This window comes from Mytilus edulis, chromosome 2 (genome assembly GCF_963676685.1).
Source record: "Mytilus edulis chromosome 2, xbMytEdul2.2, whole genome shotgun sequence".
NCBI lineage: Eukaryota > Metazoa > Mollusca > Bivalvia > Mytilida > Mytilidae > Mytilus > Mytilus edulis.
This window is the reverse complement of record NC_092345.1, coordinates 52512213-52535330: the sequence shown is the minus strand read 5'-3', so window position 1 is coordinate 52535330 and position 23118 is coordinate 52512213. Positions and strand designations below refer to the sequence as shown.

The window sequence follows — 23118 nt, the reverse complement described above, 5'->3', positions numbered from 1 at the left end:
AAAAAGAGAACATGTCAAATGTATTAGACTATAAAGTGACTAATCAAGAAATATTTAAAGCAATTACCAACTTAAAACCTGGAAAGGCATGTGGTCTGGACCTGATACTAAACGACATGCTTAAAGCTGGACAAACAGCCCTTATAGGCTGCATTAATAAACTTTTTAATTTAATATTTGCTCATAGTACATATCCAAAGCTATGGTGTGAAGGATACTGTATACCTATACATAAATCAGGAGATATAAATAACCCTGAAAATTACAGAGGTATAGCTATAAATTCTTGTATTGGAAAGTTATTTAATGTTGTGTTAAATACAAGACTTTCTAAACATTTAGATGAGAGAAATATTTTGACTGATTGCCAAGCTGGCTTCAGAAATAAATCAAGGACAACAGATCACATGTTTATCCTCAAATGCTTAATTGATAAATATACTAACTGTAAGGGAAGTAAATTTTATGCTTGTTTTATTGACTTTAAAAGAGCTTTTGATACTGTGATACACCCAGGTATTCTTATCAAAATGCTCAAGTCAGACATTGGGGGAAAATTTTACCAGTTAATTAAACACATGTATACACTTAATAATTTAAGAGTAAAAGTTGATAACAAACTAGGTCCATGTTTTAACTCTTATATTGGGGTTAGACAAGGGGATGTTTTAAGCCCTGCCCTTTTTAATCTATTCATAAATGATCTACCTAACTGTTTACTAAATTGTCCTGATAGTGTAAAACTCAGCACTAGTCGCATAGACTGTCTTATGTATGCAGATGATGTCATTGTATTTTCTGATTCTGCAGATGGACTTCAAAAGCGCTTGAAGGCATTGGAATCATACTGTGATACCTGGTGCCTTAATGTAAACTTAAAAAAAACTAAAGTATTAATCTTTAATAAAAGTGGACGCCACATAAAAGAACCATTTTATTTTAAAAGTGAATTAATTGAAACTGTTTTCAAATATAAATACCTTGGAGTTATATTCCAGTCAAGTGGCCTATTTAATTATGCAAAAGAAGACTTATTTAATAAATCTTTAAAAGCTTCATATAAACTTAATAGATGTTTATCTGGCTCAGATGCTAGTATTAAAACAAATTTACATCTGTTTGACCATACCATTAAACCTATTATTTTGTATGGCTCAGAGATATGGGGAATGTTTAAAACCAACTCTGCTTCCTGTAAAAAAGATGCTACAAATGTGCTTGAAAAAATATACCAGAATAATGTTGCTGATAAAATGAACTTAAAGTTCTGTAAGCATATTCTAGGCTTAAATAATAAAAGTACAAATGTTGCTGTACAATCAGAATTAGGTAGATTTCCTATATATTTTAATATTGTTATATCTATGATAAGCTATCTGCATAGATTACATCATTGTAACTCAAATTTATTGAAAGAAGCGTTTTTATGTAACAAAGATATGCATGAAAATAACACTATAACATGGTATTCCTCTGTTAAATTTATTTTACAAAAGCTTGAATTGAAAGAAACATATTGTATTGATTTTTCAATTAATAGATTAAAACAACTTATTATGAAAAAGTTAAAGACATTATTTTTAAAAGCATGGTTCAATGATAAAGATAATGTTAATGGAAAGCTAGATACATATTTTTCTCATAAAAGTAATTTCCAAATGGAAAAATATCTTGATATTCAAAGTTTTCAATCAAGACAAATTTTATGTAAATTTCGCATAAGTGCTCACCAATTAAGAGTAGAAAAAGAGCGACATAAGAACAAACCTATAGAAAGGTCACAGAGGACTTGTAATTTTTGTTCTCATAATGATATTGAAGATGAGTTTCATTTTTTAATTAACTGTCCATTGTATAATCAATGTAGAGAATCACTGTTTGCACAAGCTCATGAACACTGTCAAAATTTCAATAACTTGGACTGCAAATCAAAATTTTTATGGTTAATGACCACTGAAGATCAACATATACTGAAAAAGTTATGCATTTTTCTTATCCAGAGTTTTCAATTGAGATCCACAAATTCTGTTAATGGCTAAATCTCTTTTAGTTTATCTATATACAGTGAAACCTGGGTAAACCGAACCCTGATAAAACCGAATTTCAGTTTAAACCGAACAATTTTCAAAGTCCCACAAAATTTCCCTATCAATTAACGTTAATCTAACCTGAAAAATCAGAACCCTGTCGACACCGAATTCCGAACGCTTTTTGAAGGCTCGTTAGTAAATTATTATCTAAAAATTACCTGTCAAAATCGATCAATACCAATCAAAACAATAAAATATTATTAATTATTTGCATGATTTAATTAAACAAACACGGGACGGCAGAATATCCCCGAAGGTATTTGAGGTTAAATGAACTTGTGAGTTGTTATTACAAACTAATTAGCATGTCTGTGTCCATGTATAAAGTGATTTTTTGTACAGAAACGTTAAACTGGTCAGCTACCCCCATCGCCGATAATGACGAGAAAAGAACTTTCCCTCAGATCAATTAAATGCACCTTACTCAAATAATTACGGCCACAAAATCGAAACTACCATTCTGTAGCTAAACTGTTTAATTAAATAATAGTTTTAAAGCCTTTCACCGGATTAAGAAGTCGTGCAACACAACAAGGTCAATGGATTTCGATTGCTGGATTCCCTTTATAGGCCCTATATATTTGATTCGAATGCCCCCGAAGACTTCCGTAAGCTATTTGGCAACGATAAAGTCCGAGAATAAACTGGACCCCTGCTGTTGTTTCACTGTTATCGTGTACCGAGGTATCAATCAGCGGGTGACCAGTTAAGTTCGAGAACTCGTGTGTACAATGATGTTCCCGATTCAACTACGGAAACGTCATTTGACATTGACTGTGAATCTGAATTGGTCAGTGAATTAACGGATGAGAAAATAATTATAAAAAGCTAAATCGCTCCACGTCGGACATCTCCCAACGACGAGCGTGATTGACGGAGAGGCGTTTGATTTATAAACAAAAATGTAGCAAAACGTCTATCTTCATCTTCTTTTATTTTTACATTTACATCTAAATCAACACAAAAATAAACTGTCGTCTGTTGTTTCACCTATTATCCCTTGTCAGTATATGCCAAAATTATTTGGTGTCAACTTCCGTTTACCTCTACAATCCGAACACCTGTGAAAACCGAACAAAACGCAAAGTCCCGTGGGTGTTCGGTTTGGACAGGTTTCACTGTATATATATTTTAAATTCAAAAATTTAATTTAAGTGCACATTTCTCTATGTGTATGCATATTTCTTCTATTATTATGTAAATGCTTATAAACAAACTGCAGTAAAACTCTAAGGTGCTTATCATATTCCTGCAATTGTCAAAAAATATAATTATATACATAAATATCTAGTAATTGGTTGCTGTGTGTACATGGGAGAAAAATACCCTTATATCTAATCAGTTGAGGCTGCATATCATTTGTATGCAACTCAAAACACCATATCTGTTTAAAGGGGAATAATCCTTACAGAAATTGATTGATTGTCTCCCATATTACTTTCTATTCCATGTGCATGCAATAACTGTTCAGAGTTCTATTGTCATGTATTTCATTTTATTATTTCATTGTTATAACAAATCATTGTAATCATTGTATGAAATTTAAAACCCGCAAGGGTCCATAATTGGATTAATAAAGTATTCTTATTCTTATTCTTATTCTTATATTAAGATATGACAAGACAGCAATGACGACGTTCCTTACTTTGAACAACAGATTACAAACTATAGACTGAAAAGGCAATAACTGAAAATATTTCGAAGAAGCGAAATAGTCTTTTAATTCCAAAAACTTTTTTGATACAAAGAAATGCTTTATCTTGGACGACATAGCTTTTTGATGACCGAAAGAATTATTTAGAAAAAAAAAAACAAGTTCGTCTTGTGAAAACAAATAAATTATATGTCCTCGAACTGAAACACATTTGGTGGGAAATACAAAACTAAAGAGCATCGATAACTCAAATTCTTTATTAATGTTTTGCCAAATCCATGAGGTAATCGATACATGGGGTAGAAATTCCTAAGTTTTCGAATACTTCAAACCACCTTTTTTTACTCGTATGATGTGACCTTTTTAGAATCTTGGCCATATAATGCAATTGTGCGCTTCCTATTTTGTTTTTGGTCCTAAATATTATGTCGTGAACTTTTGAACTTTGCAAGTCGGTGGTATCATTTTATTTAGCTTTGTTCGCTGTGCCTCTAGTTAAGATCCAAGCCTTTGTACATTCATAAAACTTCTTACTTAAAGTACCTTACATAACTCCCCCTTTTATTTTACATCTACACAGAAAAAATACGCATTAAATAAACACAATCATGCTTACAGCTAATAACGTGAGCTATGGTCATATAGAAAAAGAATGATTATCAACAACTAGTAGGCTTGTACTGTAATACTTCAAATAAATCAAATGAGTCCACATAAAAGATAAAAGATAAATTACCACATAAACTGCTATGAGGGTTTTCTACAGTTTAACTAAATTTTTATCAATTAATTAGACATGCTTAAATTAACGATTGTGGACTTTCCTTGACATTTCGACGGTTGTAACGTTTTATACAGTTCTTCGAAAATGTTACTGATATTCTGTTTGGTTGTTTTTCTTCCTCTTGTTGAAGGATCTTGCCACTCAGCTAAAGTGAAAACTCGACAATTAGGTAAAGTATATTAATATTTCAGTATTCACGATATTAGTTTTTTTTTAATTGACGAAATTTGGACTCAACATTGAAATTGTACAAAATAAAACAATATACTGGTATATAATGACTAATAGCTTATGTTAACGTTTTAATTTTACATTGTATTTTATGGGCATATAATTGTTTGGATTTGTTCAATACCAGTCAATATAATGAAGGATCACGTTTTATAACAAATTTTATTTTTCTATAACAAGAACTTAAAAATGTAAAAAAAAAAAAACGCCTGCTCGGTTTACCTTAAACTCATTTTGTTGAATTTGATCATTTTTTTCTGCCCTTCTTATCATTAGTTTAGTATTATTCATAAAACCGTCCTAAGTCTGATAAACTGAATGTAAAATTGAGAATTAAAATAAGGAATGTGTCAAAGAGACAGCAACCCGACCATAGAATAGACAACAGCAGATTAAGAGGGTCACCAACAGGTCTTCAATGCAGAGAGAAATTCCCGCACCCGGAGGCGTCCTTCAGCTGGCCCCTAAACAAATATATATACTAGTTCAGTGATAATGAACGCCATACTAAACTACAAATTGTACACAAGAAACTAAAATTAAAAATAATACAAGACTAACAAAGGCCAAAGGCTCCTGACTTGGGACAGGCGCAAAAATGCGGCGGGATTAAACATGTTTATGAGATCTCAACTCTCCCCCTAAACCTCTAGCCAATGTGGAAAAGTAAACGCATAACAATACGCACATAAAAATTCAGTTCAAGAGAAGTCCGAGTCTAAATATGTCAGAAGATGTAACTAAAGAAAATAACAAAATGACAATAATACATAAATAACAACAGACTACTAGCAGTTAACTGACATGCCAGCTCCAGACTTCAATTAAACTAATTGAAAGATTATGTCTTCATCATATGAATATCAGGCACAATCCTTCCCGTTAGGGGTTTAGTATCATACCATCATAACATGTATGAGAAGAACATAACCCGTGTCATGCCAACAACTGGTTTTGAAATGAATTAGTTCCGATGCAAAGACCCTATAAGTGATTCAATATTAACGCCAAAATATGCAATCTTTAATGACCTGACAACAGTATCGTAACTATATCCCTTCTTAATAAGTTATAGTTATTGACCAAACAAGTCGGTATATGCCATTTAATCTGCACAACACGAGATGACCCAATAACCCGAACGACGTAGGAGTTTCAAGGTTGTGTTAGCTTCTGAGTCGAAAACTGCCATTTTTGTGCTTTTAAAAAAATATTTCCATAAAATATAGGATGTGAAATAACTGAACGTATAAGAAGTCTGCATGTTGAGCTATATTTACGAATAATGTCCTTATACCGATGATAAAATTTAGTAAATGTTTTGACTAGCTTATGATATCGAAAACCCTGGTGTAATAATTTTTCACTAAATAATACATAAATTTCAATCGTTAAAATCTAAAATATTGTTACATACACGAGCGAATCGTACAAGTTGAGATATATAAATGCATTTTTGGGAAAAAAAATCTGATGAAATTGGCATTAAGTCTTTTATAACATGCTATTCGTTGTGAGCTAAGGTTCCGTGTTGAAGACCATACCTTGACCTATAATGTTTTACTTTTACAAGTTGTGACTTGGATGGAGAATAATTGTCTCATTGGCACTAATGCCACATCTCCTTATATCTAATGGACGGATTATTTTTAATGGAATATGTAAAAGTAATATTTAAAAAAAAAAATGTTTATAATAATTGTTAATTTTTGTATCAACTTTTCCAAATGTTCATTTAGCTGTACGTTGTTGTAACTAACGGGGATTCATCAAAAACTAAATTTAAATCTAGTGAATACAAATATAACTTCTCTGTGTCGATGAACAATGTTTTTGATTTTGATATGGATGGGCTGGTATCATACGATGAAAGCAAATCCTTGTTAAACCTTTAAAATTTTGCGGCAAAACAAAATTCGTGGATAATTATCTCTCTTTTTTACAATATCAATATAATAAATGTATTATACATAATTATGTTACAAATTTACTCTTCTTATGCAGTAATCTTATATTATTGTATAGCAATATAATATTTCCCACAGAACGTAACCAAAAGTTAGCGTGCAATAAATTCTAATATTGCACTAGTGCAATAAATCTTCAAAATTCATGACGTCATCAACGACAAAATCTTAGTTTAAACCAATTTTTACTTTTAAATATTATATTGCTATACAATAAAAGGGTTATTGCATGAATATTGGGGAATATTGTCCCTCGTAGAACATATATTGCACTCGCAAGCTCGTGCAATATAAAATTCTACTCGGGACAATATTCCCCAATATTCATGCAATAACCCTATAATACTCTGCAGATGGTCTAGTCGACATTAACAGTTTTCTGATAATATTGTGACCATTTGCGTACACATGATATACAAGTATTAAGATGTGGAATGACTGTCAATGGGACTACTCTCCCAAAGACACCAGGCCTCACGGTCATAAAACTTTCGAGCATGATTTTTGTACTCAGACTCGAAAATCAACCAATCAAATTGCTGGATTTCATGTTTCGAGCATGATTTCGTGCTCCGAGAACTGAGCAAAGTTTTATGTCTTCAAGGCCTGATGGCATAGTTGTTAACTACTATTGGTCACCGTATAACCTTCAACAATGAACAAAACCCATATCTCATAGTCAGTTATTATAACAATTCAAATAAGATTATCCCCGTCATGAGTTATGTACAAAACAATGAACGAAAAACAAATATGATATATAGCAACGAACGACACCACTGAATAACAAGTTCCTGACTTAGGAAATCCACATACATAATCTGGCGAGTTTAATATGCTAGTTTGGAGGCGCTAACCATCCCTTACAACCTGCGTCAGTGGTGAAATGGAACAAAGCAAGAACAGAATGTGTTCGTTTCACGAAAGCATGGACGCTCTGTTGAAAAACATTCTATCAAATATGTTTTCAGTACACAATAATAGAGCACCATGAGGATTTCCGTTTAATAGATATGAAATACAAATGTATATGGTGTAGGCCTAATGAAATCAAATAAGTAAGACACTTTTAAGTTTGGTGCGTTCGTCGTACTTCTCTGCATTCACCTTCCTCAGGAATGCTTAAACACGGGAAGGACAAATACTTGAAGATATAAGAAGCTATATGATCGAAAGGGATTTTTATAACAAAGTCCGCGTCTACAGCCAAATTTGACTGAGGCAGTTGGAACCTTTTATTCATTATAGTTTATAAACTTTCAAATGAATGTCAGAAACAAACCCTGTCAGGACAGAGGAACCGACTACTGACTGGGCTGAACAGGCACTCAACAGCTGTATCGCTCAAATGCTAGAAAGTCCTTTTACTAGTAGCACTTTTCTTGATTTTTTCTTCTTCCAGGAACCTTTACACCCAAAAATCAACAAAGAGTTTACATGTAGATCATTTGAAGACACTACCTCTTCTTTCTAAAAACAACCTAATACATAAATATGTTTTTTTTTTTATTTTTAGAAAATATCCTAAAATTCAGTACATGTTACTTGTATGTTTTCAGCATCTGGACGTAATATTACTGTTTGTACGCTTTCAAATGGACTGGAAATCTTAAACGGGTCTACTGTTAATCTAGCCAGTTGTGAAACATGTTCATGCGGAGAGAAGGAACTTTCATGTTGCGGGTAGTTATTCTTTGTCATTAGAAGTTTTTTTACATGTACATATACTGACACCTTTGTTACCATTATTTCTAAGAAAGTACATCATGACAATATATAAAAAATTGTTAACGTGATTATTTTTTTTCTTTACAACATCCTCATGCTTTTTTTCATTTAAACTTTATAAACGGTTGCAGTCCGATTTTTGCGCAGTGTTTAAAGATCATTATCCGGCCATGGAATCTTCTAACATGCAAAGCTCTGATTCCTTGCACGGCTTCTGCTATATTTTAGTCCTTATATAAAAAAGAAGATGTGGTATGATTGCCAATGAGACAACTATCCACAAAAGACTAAAATGACACAGACATTAACAACTATAGTTCACCGTACGGCCTTCAACAATGAGCAAAGCCCATACCGCATAGTCAGCTATAAAAGACCCCGATAAGACAATGTAAAACAATTCAAACGAGAAAACTAACGGCCTTATTTATGTAAAAAAAAAATGAACGAAAAACAAATATGTAACACATAAACAAACGACAACCACTGAATATACAGGCTCCTGACTTGGTACAGGCACATACATAAATAATGTGGCGGGGTTAGACATGTTAGCGGGATCCCAACCCTCCCCCTAACCTGGGACAGTACAACATAAGAACGAACTATAAAAATCAGTTGAAAAAAGGCTTAACTCATCAGATGGACAAAAATATAAGTGGACGTGGCCGGGTACTTATACATCCCGACACAAAAAGACACAATGAACAGATCTGAGAGTACTCGCAGTTATCTGACAGCTAGTTCAAAGCCACTAACAACTAATAAAAAAATCATGCATCTAAGACTAAACTATCAATCCGTACACATCCAACATCCAATGGATTTAGTGTAAAGACATCATAAACAGCCATAGAAAAACATGACCTTGTGCAATGCCAAATTACAGGTATCGACAGATTGTAGATCCATGAATATCTATATATATAATATACTAGTAAAATTTAGTTAGCTTTTAATCTACTGATAACAAAATCAATATTTATTCCAATAAAAACAATATTCAATGATCTTATTACGGTGTTGAATAGGTAACCTTTTAGAATAAGTTTTTTAAAGGAGCGACAAGTTTACGTATTCATTTATAGCTCTTCATCTTTTTACTAAGCTTTGGATTTTTAAATATTTTGGCCTTGAGCACCACCGAAAAGACATTGTTTATCGAAACGATATCTGGTGCAGAAAAATTGGTACCGTTTATGTTATAACTTGTAAGAATCTATAGGGAATAAATCTGATTTACTGTTCTTAAATATCATGAGTGTTTTTTTTTTTGTTTTGGGATAAAATGTAACAGTTATTTTTTATTTTTATTTTTAACATAAAGAAAGTTATGCTGTAATTTCTTTCAGAGTTGGTGCGTTAGCAGGTGTAGGTCCGACACCACCAAAGCATTGCAAAACTATCCGTGATGGCTGCGAAGACATCATGGTTTTAAAAGCCGATGAAACGCGGGATTGTTTCACGGGGAAAAGTATTCTTCTTCCCAGTCATCCACTGTATAGTTTACAAAACATGTATGATATGGCACAACAGTATATGGCAACAAATAATATGAATCAAGGAACACAAATGGCAAATATTGCACCGCAACAATTCAGCGGGAGCAATGCAGGCACAGGACACATGATCGCAGGAAACATGATCCGGGCTAATAACTCCAAAGTGGACGCTCGTATAGCACCCCAAATGACAGCTGGAATAGCACGACAAATGACAGCTGGAATAGCACCACACATGACAGCTGGAATAGCACCACAAATGGGAGTTGGTATAGCACCACAAATGGGAGTTGGTATAGCACCACAAATGACAGCTGGAATAGCACCACAAATGGGAGTTGGTATAGCACCACAAATGGGAGTTGGTATAGCACCACAAATGACAGCTGGAATATCACCCCAAATGACAGCTGGAATAGCACCACAAATGACAGCTAGTGAAGCACAACAAATGGCAGCTGGTATAGCACGACAAATGGCCGCTGGTATAGCACCACAAATGACAGCTGGAATAGCACCACAAAAGTCGCCTGTCATCAAGCATTATTTTGATAGAAATGTTGTCCATCCTGACGCTTATGACCCTTACTATAATTCCTTTGGAAATACTCAGTTCTATAATTCACTTGGAAATGACCCGTACTATAATTCACTTGGAAATATGCTATACTCCAAATCAATGTTTAATTAATTGGAATCTTAATAGTAGAAAGATGCAGCGTTTATCAGCATTTGTCATAAGAACTTCCGAGAAAATTTTTAAAATCAAAATTTTTATGTAAAATGTACTTACATGTTATGGTTTTTGTTATTATCATTTTTACAATAGGAAACAATCCTATATTATGTAGCCAAATGTGAAATCGTTTTAATAAATGAAATAACTACTTGTAATTAACAGATTCGTTCATAACCTCGTCAGCTACACTATGATCTTGTGTATTCAAAGTTATAATATAATTATAATATTTGAAAATATAAGAAAACATATTCTTTCATTATAAGAATTAAATTAGGTACATTTCTTGATCTAAAATATCTGAAGTTATTGGTGCCTCTTCTTCTGGTACCAGACAGATTTCATTTTCATTACAGCGTGGACAAGACCATTTCTGGGCGTGCTCAGGTTATCAATAATTGACTGGGTCAGATTAGTTCGTCTGTAACACCTATTTGTCATATTGTGCGTGTTAAAGACATGCTAACTGTGTGGCGTCCAAGGTTCTAAATGTCTGAATCAATCAATACGAATTACTAGCAGAGGAATAAACCTAGTGTGTTGATTTAAATCTTTAATACTTGAATTTTCTTTTTTTTCTTTTCGTGCACCTGCATGTACTTTACTCTTTTCTCCTATTTAAATCGCCATTAGAAGGCCCCTGACAGACTGAGTGACCGTACAATTAATATTATCGATAGCCGATGACAAACAAGTTCAAGGTAACTGATTCAGTACATGTATAATTACCGACTTAGTATTGCGGTTGTTCACGCTATTATGAAAATGATTCTAGTAGTATTCTCTATCTATTCCTGACTAGTTGAAGAAGAGGTCAGAGGCTCCTGACTTCGGACAAGCGCCAACATGCGGTGTGGTTAAACATAATTTGTGAGATCTCGATCAGCACTCCCCTTATACCTCTAGCCAATGTGGAATATTTAGTAACACAACATAACGCACAGTAAAACTTAGTTTAAAAGAAGTTCCAGTCTGATGTCAGAAAAGATAACAAAAGAAAACTGATTGAAAGATTATGTCTTCATCATATGAAAATCAAGCGCAATTCCACCCGTTTGATGTTTAGCATCCTACCATCATAAAATATATGAGAAGAACATAACCCGTATCATGCTAACAACTGTTTTTTAGAATAAATGTTTTACTTCCGATGCAAACACCCTATGAGTGAATCAAATATGTAACACATCAACAAACGACAACCACTGAACTCTATGTCAGAGAAGGTAAATAGGCGAAGTTGGTAAATTTTAAGTGTTACCATCTGTTTCAATGGGCTTTAAAAGTTGAATGAGTGTGCCTTATTTAGGATTTTATGCATCTTATATGTGTGTTTTTACTCAAATTATTGAATTGAGCTTCGAAATATTTATTTAATTCAAATTTATAGACAAAGTTTTACAAAACAGTCGATTGTGGTTGATGCAAATTCACGTGGATCTTTTTTGTGCATAAATTTGCCTTTTTAAAGCATACATTAGCATTTCTGCCCCGTTACAGTTTTTTTTTTAAATCCCCAAAATTGTCAATAATCTAATAGAAAAGAGAAAGTCGAGTACACCTTTTTAGGTTTAGGCGTGTTTGAACTTAAATGATTCTACAGTAAACTAGCGATATACAGTCAATAAAATATCAGACATTGATATTATGAATTTATCTGAATGTCTACTAGGATAACGGATTCAAAACTTTCAGACAGGTAGGACTATACATCAGAAAAGAAACATGACTGTAAATTGTGGTAGCAACTGCAACGATTAATTTGTTTTTTTTTTTTTCAATGTTTTTTTGTGATTTAATCGGAGCTCCACCATTGTAAGGAAAGTGTTCGGATGCATATATCCTTAGTTTTAGTATTTGATTGGTTCATATTTACATGTAGCATGTTAGTTACTAAATTTTGAAGCAGAAACTTCATGTACTATAACTTGAGTTCATCAAACTTTCCATCTAAGTTAGAACTTGTTATTTTTTCGAATTTCGGAGTCTCTCGGATGACACAAACAACAGAACAAATTTGAATAAAGTTTCGAGATATTTGTACAGTTCTTAATTATGGACACATTTTCACAAAAAGAGTCAATTGTGGAAGGTGCAAATTCACGTGGATCTTTTTGTGCATATTAAGCATAAATTCCGCCGAAAAATATTTCCAAAGAAGGATAACCACGGGTAGTAAGGTCGTCATATCGAAGGCTGTACAGTGATTTTGTCATAGTTTGGTTAAGTTACAATGTAGACATGGTTGTGTTAAGAGTTTTAATGACAATCAATGACACAATATAAACATTCGGATTTTTCGCTAAAGGAACCTTTGAACATAAATTCCAGCTGGTAAGTATCTTAAAAGTTTGTTTATTGCTAATATGTTGGTATATTGAATTTTTCATCATATAGTTATAATTTGACACAGAATAATGCTTGCGTATGTCAAAAATTATAAGTTGTTGTTCGTTTATAATGCATAAAGTACAGTTATTTCTTTACTGTCTATTACATCGATATTTCGTTATGGTATAAATCAGCCGTCAATTATTCCTCAAGAAACCTACATTTGCACACAATTAAAGATTACAGAATGTCATGGTTTGGTTCATTAGTGTCATGGTTTAGTTCATGTTCGGCATGGTTCAGTAATGTGATTCCTGTCGTGAATGATGGAAGTGTTACGATCAAAATAAACAGGCGTACAACTATTAAAATACTGTTAAACATTTTTTTTTTGCGTTAAGCCCATTCTATCCTATTTTGAGTCAATATAGTGTCGCTATATTCTTAGTTGTTGTTTTGTTCCCAGATGAGTAGAACTGAGTTTTAACATATTAACAATAATCTTCTATTCGAAAAAATGCACCGCTCGAAAAAATGAGTCGACTACAGTTAAGCTCAGATATTATCGTTTTAATTATCATTATTATAAAACAAGCACGTATAAAGAAATGACTTGAGTAATATATTAATGAATTACAAATATAGCAAATTCCAAAAACCCTTGGATCAATTACCCCCACACTAATTCCCAGCCTTTCCTTTGAGTATGGAACCTTGTAGTACAATTTCAAAGAGATCCATACACTTAACTTAAAAATGGTTGTTTTGGCCCTTTTTTGGCCACTTATTCCCGCATGAATGGGGCAATAACTCCCATTATCATATACTTAGACTAAATAACATATGATTTTTACCGTATGATAATATCATTACATTATTAAAGGTATTTTTCGAATTGGTGCTTAGCGGGCTGATATGAAAAGTTTATCACATGCTTCGATTGTTATCACATGTCTTTCCGTAACGTTATCACATGGCATTTCGGTGATACTCGGCAAATTCCGGAAAATACACCTCAAAGCTACGTTTTAAGTGAAAAACATTACAAAGTAGTGTACACAACAGTTATTAAATACTGGAAAGTATATTGTGTAAAATAATAAAATTTAAAAAAATTAAAAAAAAAAACAAACAAATTATTAAATAAATGCATTTTTTAAGTTTTTCTGAAACATAATTTAGAAAGTTACTTTAACAGAAGTTGACTTTTCCAAACAATGTTCATTGTGTATATTGTTGAATTATTGTTTTGTCGATTCGTCCGTATTAAAATGTTTTTTTTTCTCTGTTGAGGCATATGATAGAACGATTTCATATTGAATGTATCAAATTTTGGGTCTGACGTCCGTGATCTTTTTTACTCTTTGAACTTCTTTTTCTCTACTGTTGAAGCATATATGATAAAAAGATCATAACATGCCATTTTTCATATCGCATGTTATATCAGCCCTCGGTCAATATCAGCACTCGAACCATGCGGCTCTTGGGCTGATATTGAACCTAGGGCTGATAATACATGCGATATGAAAAATGCCATGTAATAATCTGATGATATCAATCACAGCCTTCCTTTTGTAATATGGAACCTTGTGGACAATGTCAGAGAGATCCATACATTTAAACACAAGTAATTGTCCAGAAACTACAAAAATGCTTGTTTTCTGGCCCTTAATACCAAAACTGTTTGCACCATAACCCCTTAAATGAATAAAAAACCTTATACTTTTGGTATTTGAGATTGTTGTACAATTTCAGATCAATTGGAATACTTAATATACACAAGTTCGTATCCTGAAAGTAAAAAAATGCTTGTTTTGAGCCCCTAATTCCTAAACAATTGGAACCATCATCCCCAAAATCAATCCCAACCTTCCTTTCGTGAGTGAACCTTCTTATTAAATTTCAAAGAAATCCATTCACGTAAACTAAAGTTATAGTCCGGAAACCAAGTATGTCTTCGGACGACGATGCAGACAACATCAAACCATTATACGATCCCAAATTTTTTTGGCGGTCGTATAAAAACGACAGCCAGTGCATCACAGACTTTATACAATGTCATACAGAATACTGTGGATTCATTTATTTTATTAAGTATCAATATTAGTGTATTGCTGAAAACTTGCATATTCGTTAGATAGTAAAAAATAATCTTTCGGTACTAATTTTCAAATCAGTCCAAAACATTGATAATATCAACATATGATTTAATTTTCATAAAATTTGGTTCTACGCTGTTACACATGTATGATATGCAGGTTACATGTGCAGCTACTACGATATGGTATGGACAAAATGCTCTGGACACGGCCTCAACATCAGTAAAACGTTGTTATCTCCCTTAGTGTCGAACTAGCCAAAACTATAACTAAACAAGAATGTGTCCATAGTACACAGATGCTCCATCCGCAGTATCATTTTCTATATTCAGTGGACCGTGAAAATGGGGTAAAATCTCAAATTTGGCATTAGAATTGAAAAGATCATTAATTTTCATAGGGAACATGTGTACTAAGTTTTAAGTTGGTTGGACTTCAACTTCATCAAAAACTACCTCGACCAAAAACTTTAACCAGAAGGTGGACAGACGGACGGACAGATGGATGGACGAACGGACGCACAGACGGACAGACGGAAGAACGGACGCCCGCCTGATATTTTACTTAACCCCGCAATGCGTTACGCGGGGTACACAAATATATAAATGTACGATTTACCGTTTATGCCCACCAAATTTGGTCAAAAGACTTTTTTTCCTCTTTAGTTAATTAGTTAATTGTGTTACTTTAATTTTTAATAATCGCCTTCAAACAATCTTTCAAAATTAAGGTGCCACACATATGTATTCATTTGGATCCAAACCATGACAAATGTAACCAAAACCATGACGAATTTCTAGAACCATAACTGAACCATGTCAATCGCTTAACCAAACAATACCAATTTAGATATTTTGCTTATCCTGCGTTAAGTTCTTAAAAACAACAATTTCAATTCAGATAGTTTGACTTACAATATAGATTCAAACATTTAATTTGCTTTTTATTTGCTCATTTGAGAAGAACTGAGGCAATTGTTTTGGGAAATAACATAACTTATCCATGACCAACTTAACCAAATTATGACAAAATCACTGTACTAAACGCTCCTCGATATGACGACCTTACTACCCGTGATAACAGAATTATCTTTTGCACTCTGCCTCCGGCAAAATGTCAATAAATTAACCGAAAAGAGAAAGTCGAGTACACTTTTATATTTCTAGATTCAGGCGTGTTTGAGCAGACTATTTTGATGTGAAAACGTATAAAAGAAAACTATTTGCTACATCATCACTCTTAAGATTATATTTTTGTTTATATATATATATATATTCAGACTGCTGGTTGAAGCAATAACATTAAAAAAAAAAATAACACTAAAAGATTAATTGGGTCAAGTGAAATACCGTTCTAATGAGTCATAACAACAGAGTAGGTGTGTTCGAATACAAATCATGTTTAATAAAAGTACTTGACGACAAGCTTTTCTGGTGGATCCTAAAAACGCATAACTTAAACAAAATTCATTTCTTATATGTATCATCTATGGTACTTATAATGTAATGTATGTACATTTAATTATAGTTATAGATGTATATTTTTATGATTGATTTTGAAACATAAAGTGTCACATCTGTGACCTGCATCATCAAATGAACATGTGTTAGTTTATTTTAGTTCAGCGGACCATAAAAATATTAAAAAACAGACCGGCTTGTAAATTATACTTAATTTTTTAATACAAATTTATTTCCTTTCAGAAATGACGCCATGGATGCGGCACAAGTATATTTTTAGGATTTTTTTCATTTTACTGTTTATACTCATGGAATCTGGTTAGTATCAATGCTACTACGGTACACCTTGTAAATATTTCTTCTTTCAATCTAAATATTATTCCTAGACTGTATATAGATGAATTCACTGTCATGTAAGTGGCATCCGGTATTCATTTGCTATATGTTTTGTAAATCAAACTGTCACTAAGATCCCTTTGTACATGCACAAAATTTTAATGTTTCCACAATTGTTTTTAAATAATATCTGTTGGACACATAGCGTTTATCCTTTTTTCATCAGATGTGGCCTTGAGAGGTCATATTGGTTTTATGTTGCCACAGAAAATTCAGCGCAGGTCCCTTGAGCTTTTGTCTGATTACATATAACGTATTTTGTATAATTTCGCGGATATAATCGAGTGCAAAATATCTTTCCTTGTCGTATGTTGTGTAGTAATTTACTAAATAAATAAGGATAAATAACAAATGATTATACCACTACAATATTAAAGTTATAGTTATACGGTGAGGTATACTTTCCTCTCATTTAACATCATCCACGCAGGAATTAGTCTCATAAAACATATGTCTATGTACTTCAACCTTACTACCAGGTATAGAGATATTATGTTTATTTTCTTAAACGAGTACTTGCGACATCCACCAGAGCTTGAGATCATTCGATGTTCAGTACTTCAGTACTTTGATTGTTTTATTCACACTTCTTTACTTTGTTTTAATAATGAATGTAATAAACCCTAGCTATTATAAATAATGTATGATATAAGACATCGTAGCTACATATTATCTGCATTCAATGTTGAACCTCGAAGTCTTATCGATAGTAGCATTTTTTTCGTAGCACGTTCCCAACTAATTTTTGTGATTTAATTTATCAGAAAACGGGAGCGATGAGAGATCGGTTTTTAATTAGATTGACATGTATATGTAGTAAGTTCTATATTCCTCATACTAAGTGTCAAGCTGTTATATTTCAGATAATATTTTCAATTTATATGTAGACGTCATTTCATACAATTCATCAAGGACAAAAAGCGTTATAGCATTCAAGAATTTCCAGAAAGTTGGAATGCCAGAAAAAAGAATATACGAAACACCTTTCATAGAAAAGAATTTAGATGAGAAAAGTGACGTGATGTTATTAGCATATGCACGAGGAGGATCAACGTACGTAGGTCACATGCTTGGACATCATAAGAATTCGTTTTATTTCTACGAACCTCTGTTCGACGAAGAAACACGTCACCAATACTGCAGAAATGGATCGGTGTGTGAATTCAATACCCCCTCTTGCAGGTAGGAAAGACAAAGTTACACTGTTAGACCTATTTGTGGTATTTTTTAAGTTAATAACAGTGTTGGTTATTAACGCTTTCAGTTACAAAAAAAAACAAAGGTAGAGATTGCTAAGAAAAATACAAACACTTTTATCTTGTCAAAAGAATGTGGTGTGGTAAATATTATAAATTAAGAAATAATTCATGGAAGCCATATATTGTTGGAAATTTACACATGGCCTGGGCCGTGATATTCGAATTTTATCCTGAGCGTTAGCGAAAAATTCGCTCAAAACAATTTAACTTTAACTGTGTAATTTGAGATTAATATCTTCCTGTTGAAATCAATTTAATTTCGGGCAAAGCTTGTGCTTTTATAATTTCCCTTTTTTTTCGAATGTCATAAACACGTTTTCTATATTTTTTTCAGGCCGGTTAACACGAATATTATGAATAAATATCAGGCGCGTAGCAACCCGTACGCAAAAACGCAGTTGCGTACACATCGAAAATTTCACAAAAATAAAAATATGGTAAATCTAGTAAGAACAAAACTAAAGTGATGAAGTTAATAAAAAAATACACAAATATGTTAATGATCACTTTGTAGCTATATTCCGTTCCGAAAACTAGTCTTCCCTTTTCATTTACGAAACCAGCATCGTAATTATGTTGCTGATGCAAAAAAATTAAAATGGCTAAGTCCTCCGTGTGTCAAAACACAATTGTTACGTCTTCTATGCCTCCTTACCCTGACATCTTTTCTGAAGATTCCAAAATAACTGATGAAATAAAATATGACATTCTTAAGAGACCATGGACATCAATTCATTCTTATGAATTTCCTATGAGGTATGTATAAGTCTTAAACAGTCTAGTCCAACTTAAGTTTAACGGGGGTGGTAAAGGGTAATTTTCGTGCAACTGTATTCACCTTTTTTTTCATTTGACGTTCAACGTGTTTTCACTTTTTTTAATTTTAGTGCAAGACGGGTGCCTTTTTCGTTCAACAAGTTACATGTTCCCAAATTTAAATAAAAGTGCGTATTTTCCATGCTTTCAGTTTTAAAGTTTTGGTTTTCCGTAATCCTAATTTGAATAAAAGAAATCGCGAAGTAGGCTGATCCACCATCCCAACCCCACCCTTTACTACCCTTTTTAACCTTTACTAACTAGCAAATTTTTTGAATTTTATCTTAAATTTTATTTAATATTGTTGAACAAAAAAAAAATGATTTGATTTTGTTATGCCCTACCTACGATAATAAATTTAAATAAATGTGCGTATTTCCATGCTTTCAGTATTAAAGTTTTGGTTTTCCGTAATCCTAATTTGAATAAAAAAACACTTTTTTTTCGGGAAGTAGGCAGACAAAAAAAAATGATTTGATTTTGTTATGCCCTACCTACGACAATAGATTGGCATTGTGCTTTCTGGTCTGTGCATCCGTCTGTCCGTCCGTCGTATGCCGGTCTCGATTGCAACGGCAGAACGGTCTTTTAGTACCATGAGAAGAGTGAAGACCTACTTGAGAAATACAATGAAAACGAATCGTTTATCTGAACTCGGTCTTTTGAACATATACCGAGAATTTTTTTTAAAGCAGGCACGGTTTTGGACATCTTTAGTAGAAAAAAAGAAAGGAAATGGGCATTGATTTTTCAGAATTAACTTTGAGAGAAAAACAAAAGCTGAAAAACACTGCTTGTTCACTCATAAAATAAAACATAAAGATATATGTGATTCGAATTTTTATGCCCCACCTACGATAGTAGAGGGGCATTATGTTTTCTGGTCTGTGCGTCCGTTCGTTCGTCCGTCCATTCGTTCGTCCGTCCGTTCGTTCGTCCGTCCGTTCGTTCGTCCGTCTGTCCCGCTTCAGGTTAAAGTTTTTGGTCAAGGTAGTTTTTGATGAAGTTGAAGTCCAATCGACTTCAAACTTAGTATACATGTTCCCTATGATATGATCTTTTTAATTTTAATGCCAAATTAGAGGGTTTACCCCAATTTAACGGTCCACTGAACATAGAAAATGATAGAGCGAGTGGGGCATTCGTGTACTGGGGACACATTCTTGTTATTTATGTATTTTCTCAATAAAAAAAAATACCATTTAAGTTGCACAGTGTTGGCTTAGAAATTAGTTTGTTTTCTAATGTAAAGTGGGTTCAGCATGATTAGGTAACAAATAAAATATACCTAATCAAGCCATTTTAACCCACTACACATAAGGGAAAAAAACAAATTGTTAAGCCAACAGTACGGGTTTCTTTGTTTTTCTCTGATTATTTATTTCAAAGTTTGACTTGTTTCTCCTAAAAGTAAGATTTCTATGAGGTCATTTTAAGTCCTCGGAAATTGCGAGAATGCAGGATTTTGCACCATTTACCCCCAGAGCTTCTTGAGTGGCCCCCAGACCCCCTGTCGCAAGACTTCCTTCTCCGGCATTGCGTACACATCAAAATTGCCTAGCTACGCCCCTGAATATTTAGATCAAATAACATTAGTGTATCAGTGTGCAGATAGTGTATTGAATGGAACCAGGCAGTGGCAGCGAATTTTCGGAGGTAAGAAATGGAACCGGAAAGAGACTCGTCAAATGCATTGTCTCCGGTCGCAACTTCGATTAGCCAAAGTTTTGCGTATTGCAGGAGACTTAGTGGAACATTTATTAGTTAAGAACTCAAAGCTTAAAGTGATATATTTATACAGGGATCCAAGGGGCATTATTAATTCAAGAATAAAAGTCCCTGTTCACGCATCTGCGGGGGCGTGGAAAGATTTTAATACAACTGAAGATATAGCTTTTGCCGTTTGTAAAAAAATGGATATTGATTCGAAAAACATATTTGATTTAAAGGAAAAATACCCTGAAAGAATATTCACTGTAGCATACGAAGCTGTAGCCAAATATCCACTGAAAAGCGCAAGACATTTATTCAAATTTTTAGATGTCAACGTATCAAAAGAATATCAAAATTTTATTTCTAAGATGGGAAATAGAAGTGAAAAGGAGGATAAAATATGGAATTCCGCTTTCCGATCAGATGGGTATGCGACAGCAGTAAAATGGAGAAAAGAACTGTCAAAGAAAGACAGGAAAATTATTGACATATCGTGCAGAAATGTTTATAAACAACTCGGCTATCCCGTATAACGTCTTGAGAAAGTGGCATATCACGTGACTAATAGTGGAAAAAACTAGCAGTTTATTTAGGTTGCTAGGGAAATCATTTACGCATAAATAAGATATTGTGTACTAGTCCGATTTACAATTAGACAATTCTTAGGTGGTTATTTTTTCATTAGTTTGCAAAGTATACTCGCTGCAACTAAAACTTTTAGTGAAAGTTAATGATGTGTTTTTAACCGGATTTTTGTGACAAAAATGTCGGTTATTGATTTGGGGATGTACGGCTGGCGGGCGGGCGGGCGGGCGGCAATCAAATGTTGTCCGTGCATTAACTCATGAACCGTTCAACCAAAGCTTTTAAAATTTTAATATGTTGTTACTGACAACTAAATGAAGGTCAAGTTCAATAATGGCGATTTTGACTTTTACCGTTCAGGAGTTATGGTTCTTGAAAGATTGAAAAATGGAGTTTCCAGTCGTGTCCGTGCATTTACGCATGAACTGTTCTACCTAAGCTTCCCAAATTTTAATATGTTGTTACTGATGACAAAATGGAGGTCAAGTTCAATAATGGCGATTTTGACTTTTACCGTTCAGGAGTTATGGTTCTTGAAAGATTGAAAAATGGAGTTTCCAGTCGTGTCCGTGCATTTACGCATGAACTGTTCTACCTAAGCTTCCCAAATTTTAATATGTTGTTACTGATGACAAAATGGAGGTCAAGTTCAATAATGACGATTTTGACTTTTACCGTTCAGGAGTTATTGTTCTTGAAAGATTGAAAAATGGTGTTTCCAGTCGTGTCCGTGCATTTACGCATGAACTGTTTTACCAAAGCTTCCCAAATTTTAATATGTTGTTACTGATGACAAAATAGAGGTCAAGTTCAATAATGACGATTTTGACTTTTACCGTTCAGGAGTTATGGTTCTTGAAAGATTGAAAAATGGTGTTTCCAGTCGTGTCCCTGCATTTTCTCATGAACCATTCAACCAAAGCTTTTGAAATTTTTATATGTTGTTACTGATGGCAAATTAGAGGTCAAGTTCAATAATCTCGATTTTGACTTTTACCGTTCAGGAGTTATGGTTCTTGAAAGTTTGTGAAATGGCGTTTCCATTCACGTTGTTGCATTTACTCATGAACCATTCAATCTAATATTATAAGCTTTTTAAATTTTAAGATGTTGATACTGATGACAAAATGGAGGTCAAATTTGATATTGACGATTTTCACTTTCACCATTCATCAGTAATGGTTCTTGTGATATTGCCAGGACACAGATAAATATTAATAAATCCGGTTTGCTGTCGTTGTGACAGCCTCTTGTTATATGTATTGATCCTTTACCGCTTTGTTTCATCTGTTTGTTCGGGAGGGCGAAAATGGTCAATCTGAAATTTAAAGTTTTAATATAATATACAAGTAAATAAAATTGAGAATGGAAATGGGGAATGTGTCAAAGAGACAACAACCCGCCCAAGTAAAAAACAACAGCAGAGGGTCACCAACAGGTCTTCAATGTAGCGAAAAATACCCGCACCCGGAGGCGTCCTTCAGCTGGCCCCTAAACAAATATATACTAGTCCAGTGATAATGAACACCATACTAATTTCCAAATTGTACACAAGAAACTAAAATTAAAATAATACACAACTAACAAAGGCCAGAGGCTCCTGACTTGGGACAGGCGCAAAAATGCGGCGGGGTTAAACATGTTTGTGAGATCTCAACCCTCCCCCTATACCTCTAACCAATGTAGTAAAGTAAACGCATAACAATACGCACATTAAAATTCAGTTCAAGAGAAATCCGAGTCTGATGTCAGAAGATGTAACCA

The 23118-nt window shown here is 33.5% G+C and overlaps 2 protein-coding genes across 2 annotated transcripts; both read left to right on the top strand.

Annotated features, from left to right (window-relative positions):
* The first annotated feature begins 4582 nt into the window (after window positions 1-4582).
* LOC139510594 (uncharacterized) lies at window positions 4583-10850 on the top strand. Its single transcript, XM_071297152.1, has 3 exons — window positions 4583-4697; window positions 8286-8409; window positions 9807-10850. Exons 1-3 carry the CDS (start codon window positions 4613-4615, stop codon window positions 10645-10647), a joined length of 1050 nt encoding a protein of 349 aa, XP_071153253.1. The 5' UTR covers window positions 4583-4612; the 3' UTR covers window positions 10648-10850.
* Window positions 10851-16824: 5974 nt separating this feature from the next.
* Window positions 16825-21505, top strand: LOC139512422 (carbohydrate sulfotransferase 1-like). The gene is made up of 4 exons (XM_071300036.1): window positions 16825-16903; window positions 17845-18163; window positions 18575-18605; window positions 20634-21505. Exons 1-4 carry the CDS (start codon window positions 16831-16833, stop codon window positions 21300-21302), a joined length of 1092 nt encoding a protein of 363 aa, XP_071156137.1. The 5' UTR covers window positions 16825-16830; the 3' UTR covers window positions 21303-21505.
* Window positions 21506-23118: the final 1613 nt, after the last annotated feature.

Bases quoted from the DNA above. Each gene is read 5' to 3' on its own strand.
- LOC139510594 (XM_071297152.1), top strand. From the start codon at position 4,613: ATGTTACTGATATTCTGTTTGGTTGTTTTTCTTCCTCTTGTTGAAGGA. The intron at 4,698-8,285 runs GTAAAGTATATT...GTATGTTTTCAG, and splicing joins AGTGAAAACTCGACAATTAG to CATCTGGACGTAATATTACT. The intron at 8,410-9,806 runs GTAGTTATTCTT...AATTTCTTTCAG, and splicing joins AAGGAACTTTCATGTTGCGG to AGTTGGTGCGTTAGCAGGTG.
- LOC139512422 (XM_071300036.1), top strand. From the start codon at position 16,831: ATGACGCCATGGATGCGGCACAAGTATATTTTTAGGATTTTTTTCATT. The intron at 16,904-17,844 runs GTTAGTATCAAT...GTTATATTTCAG, and splicing joins GTTTATACTCATGGAATCTG to ATAATATTTTCAATTTATAT. The intron at 18,606-20,633 runs CAGGCGCGTAGC...GCCCCTGAATAT, and splicing joins CGAATATTATGAATAAATAT to TTAGATCAAATAACATTAGT.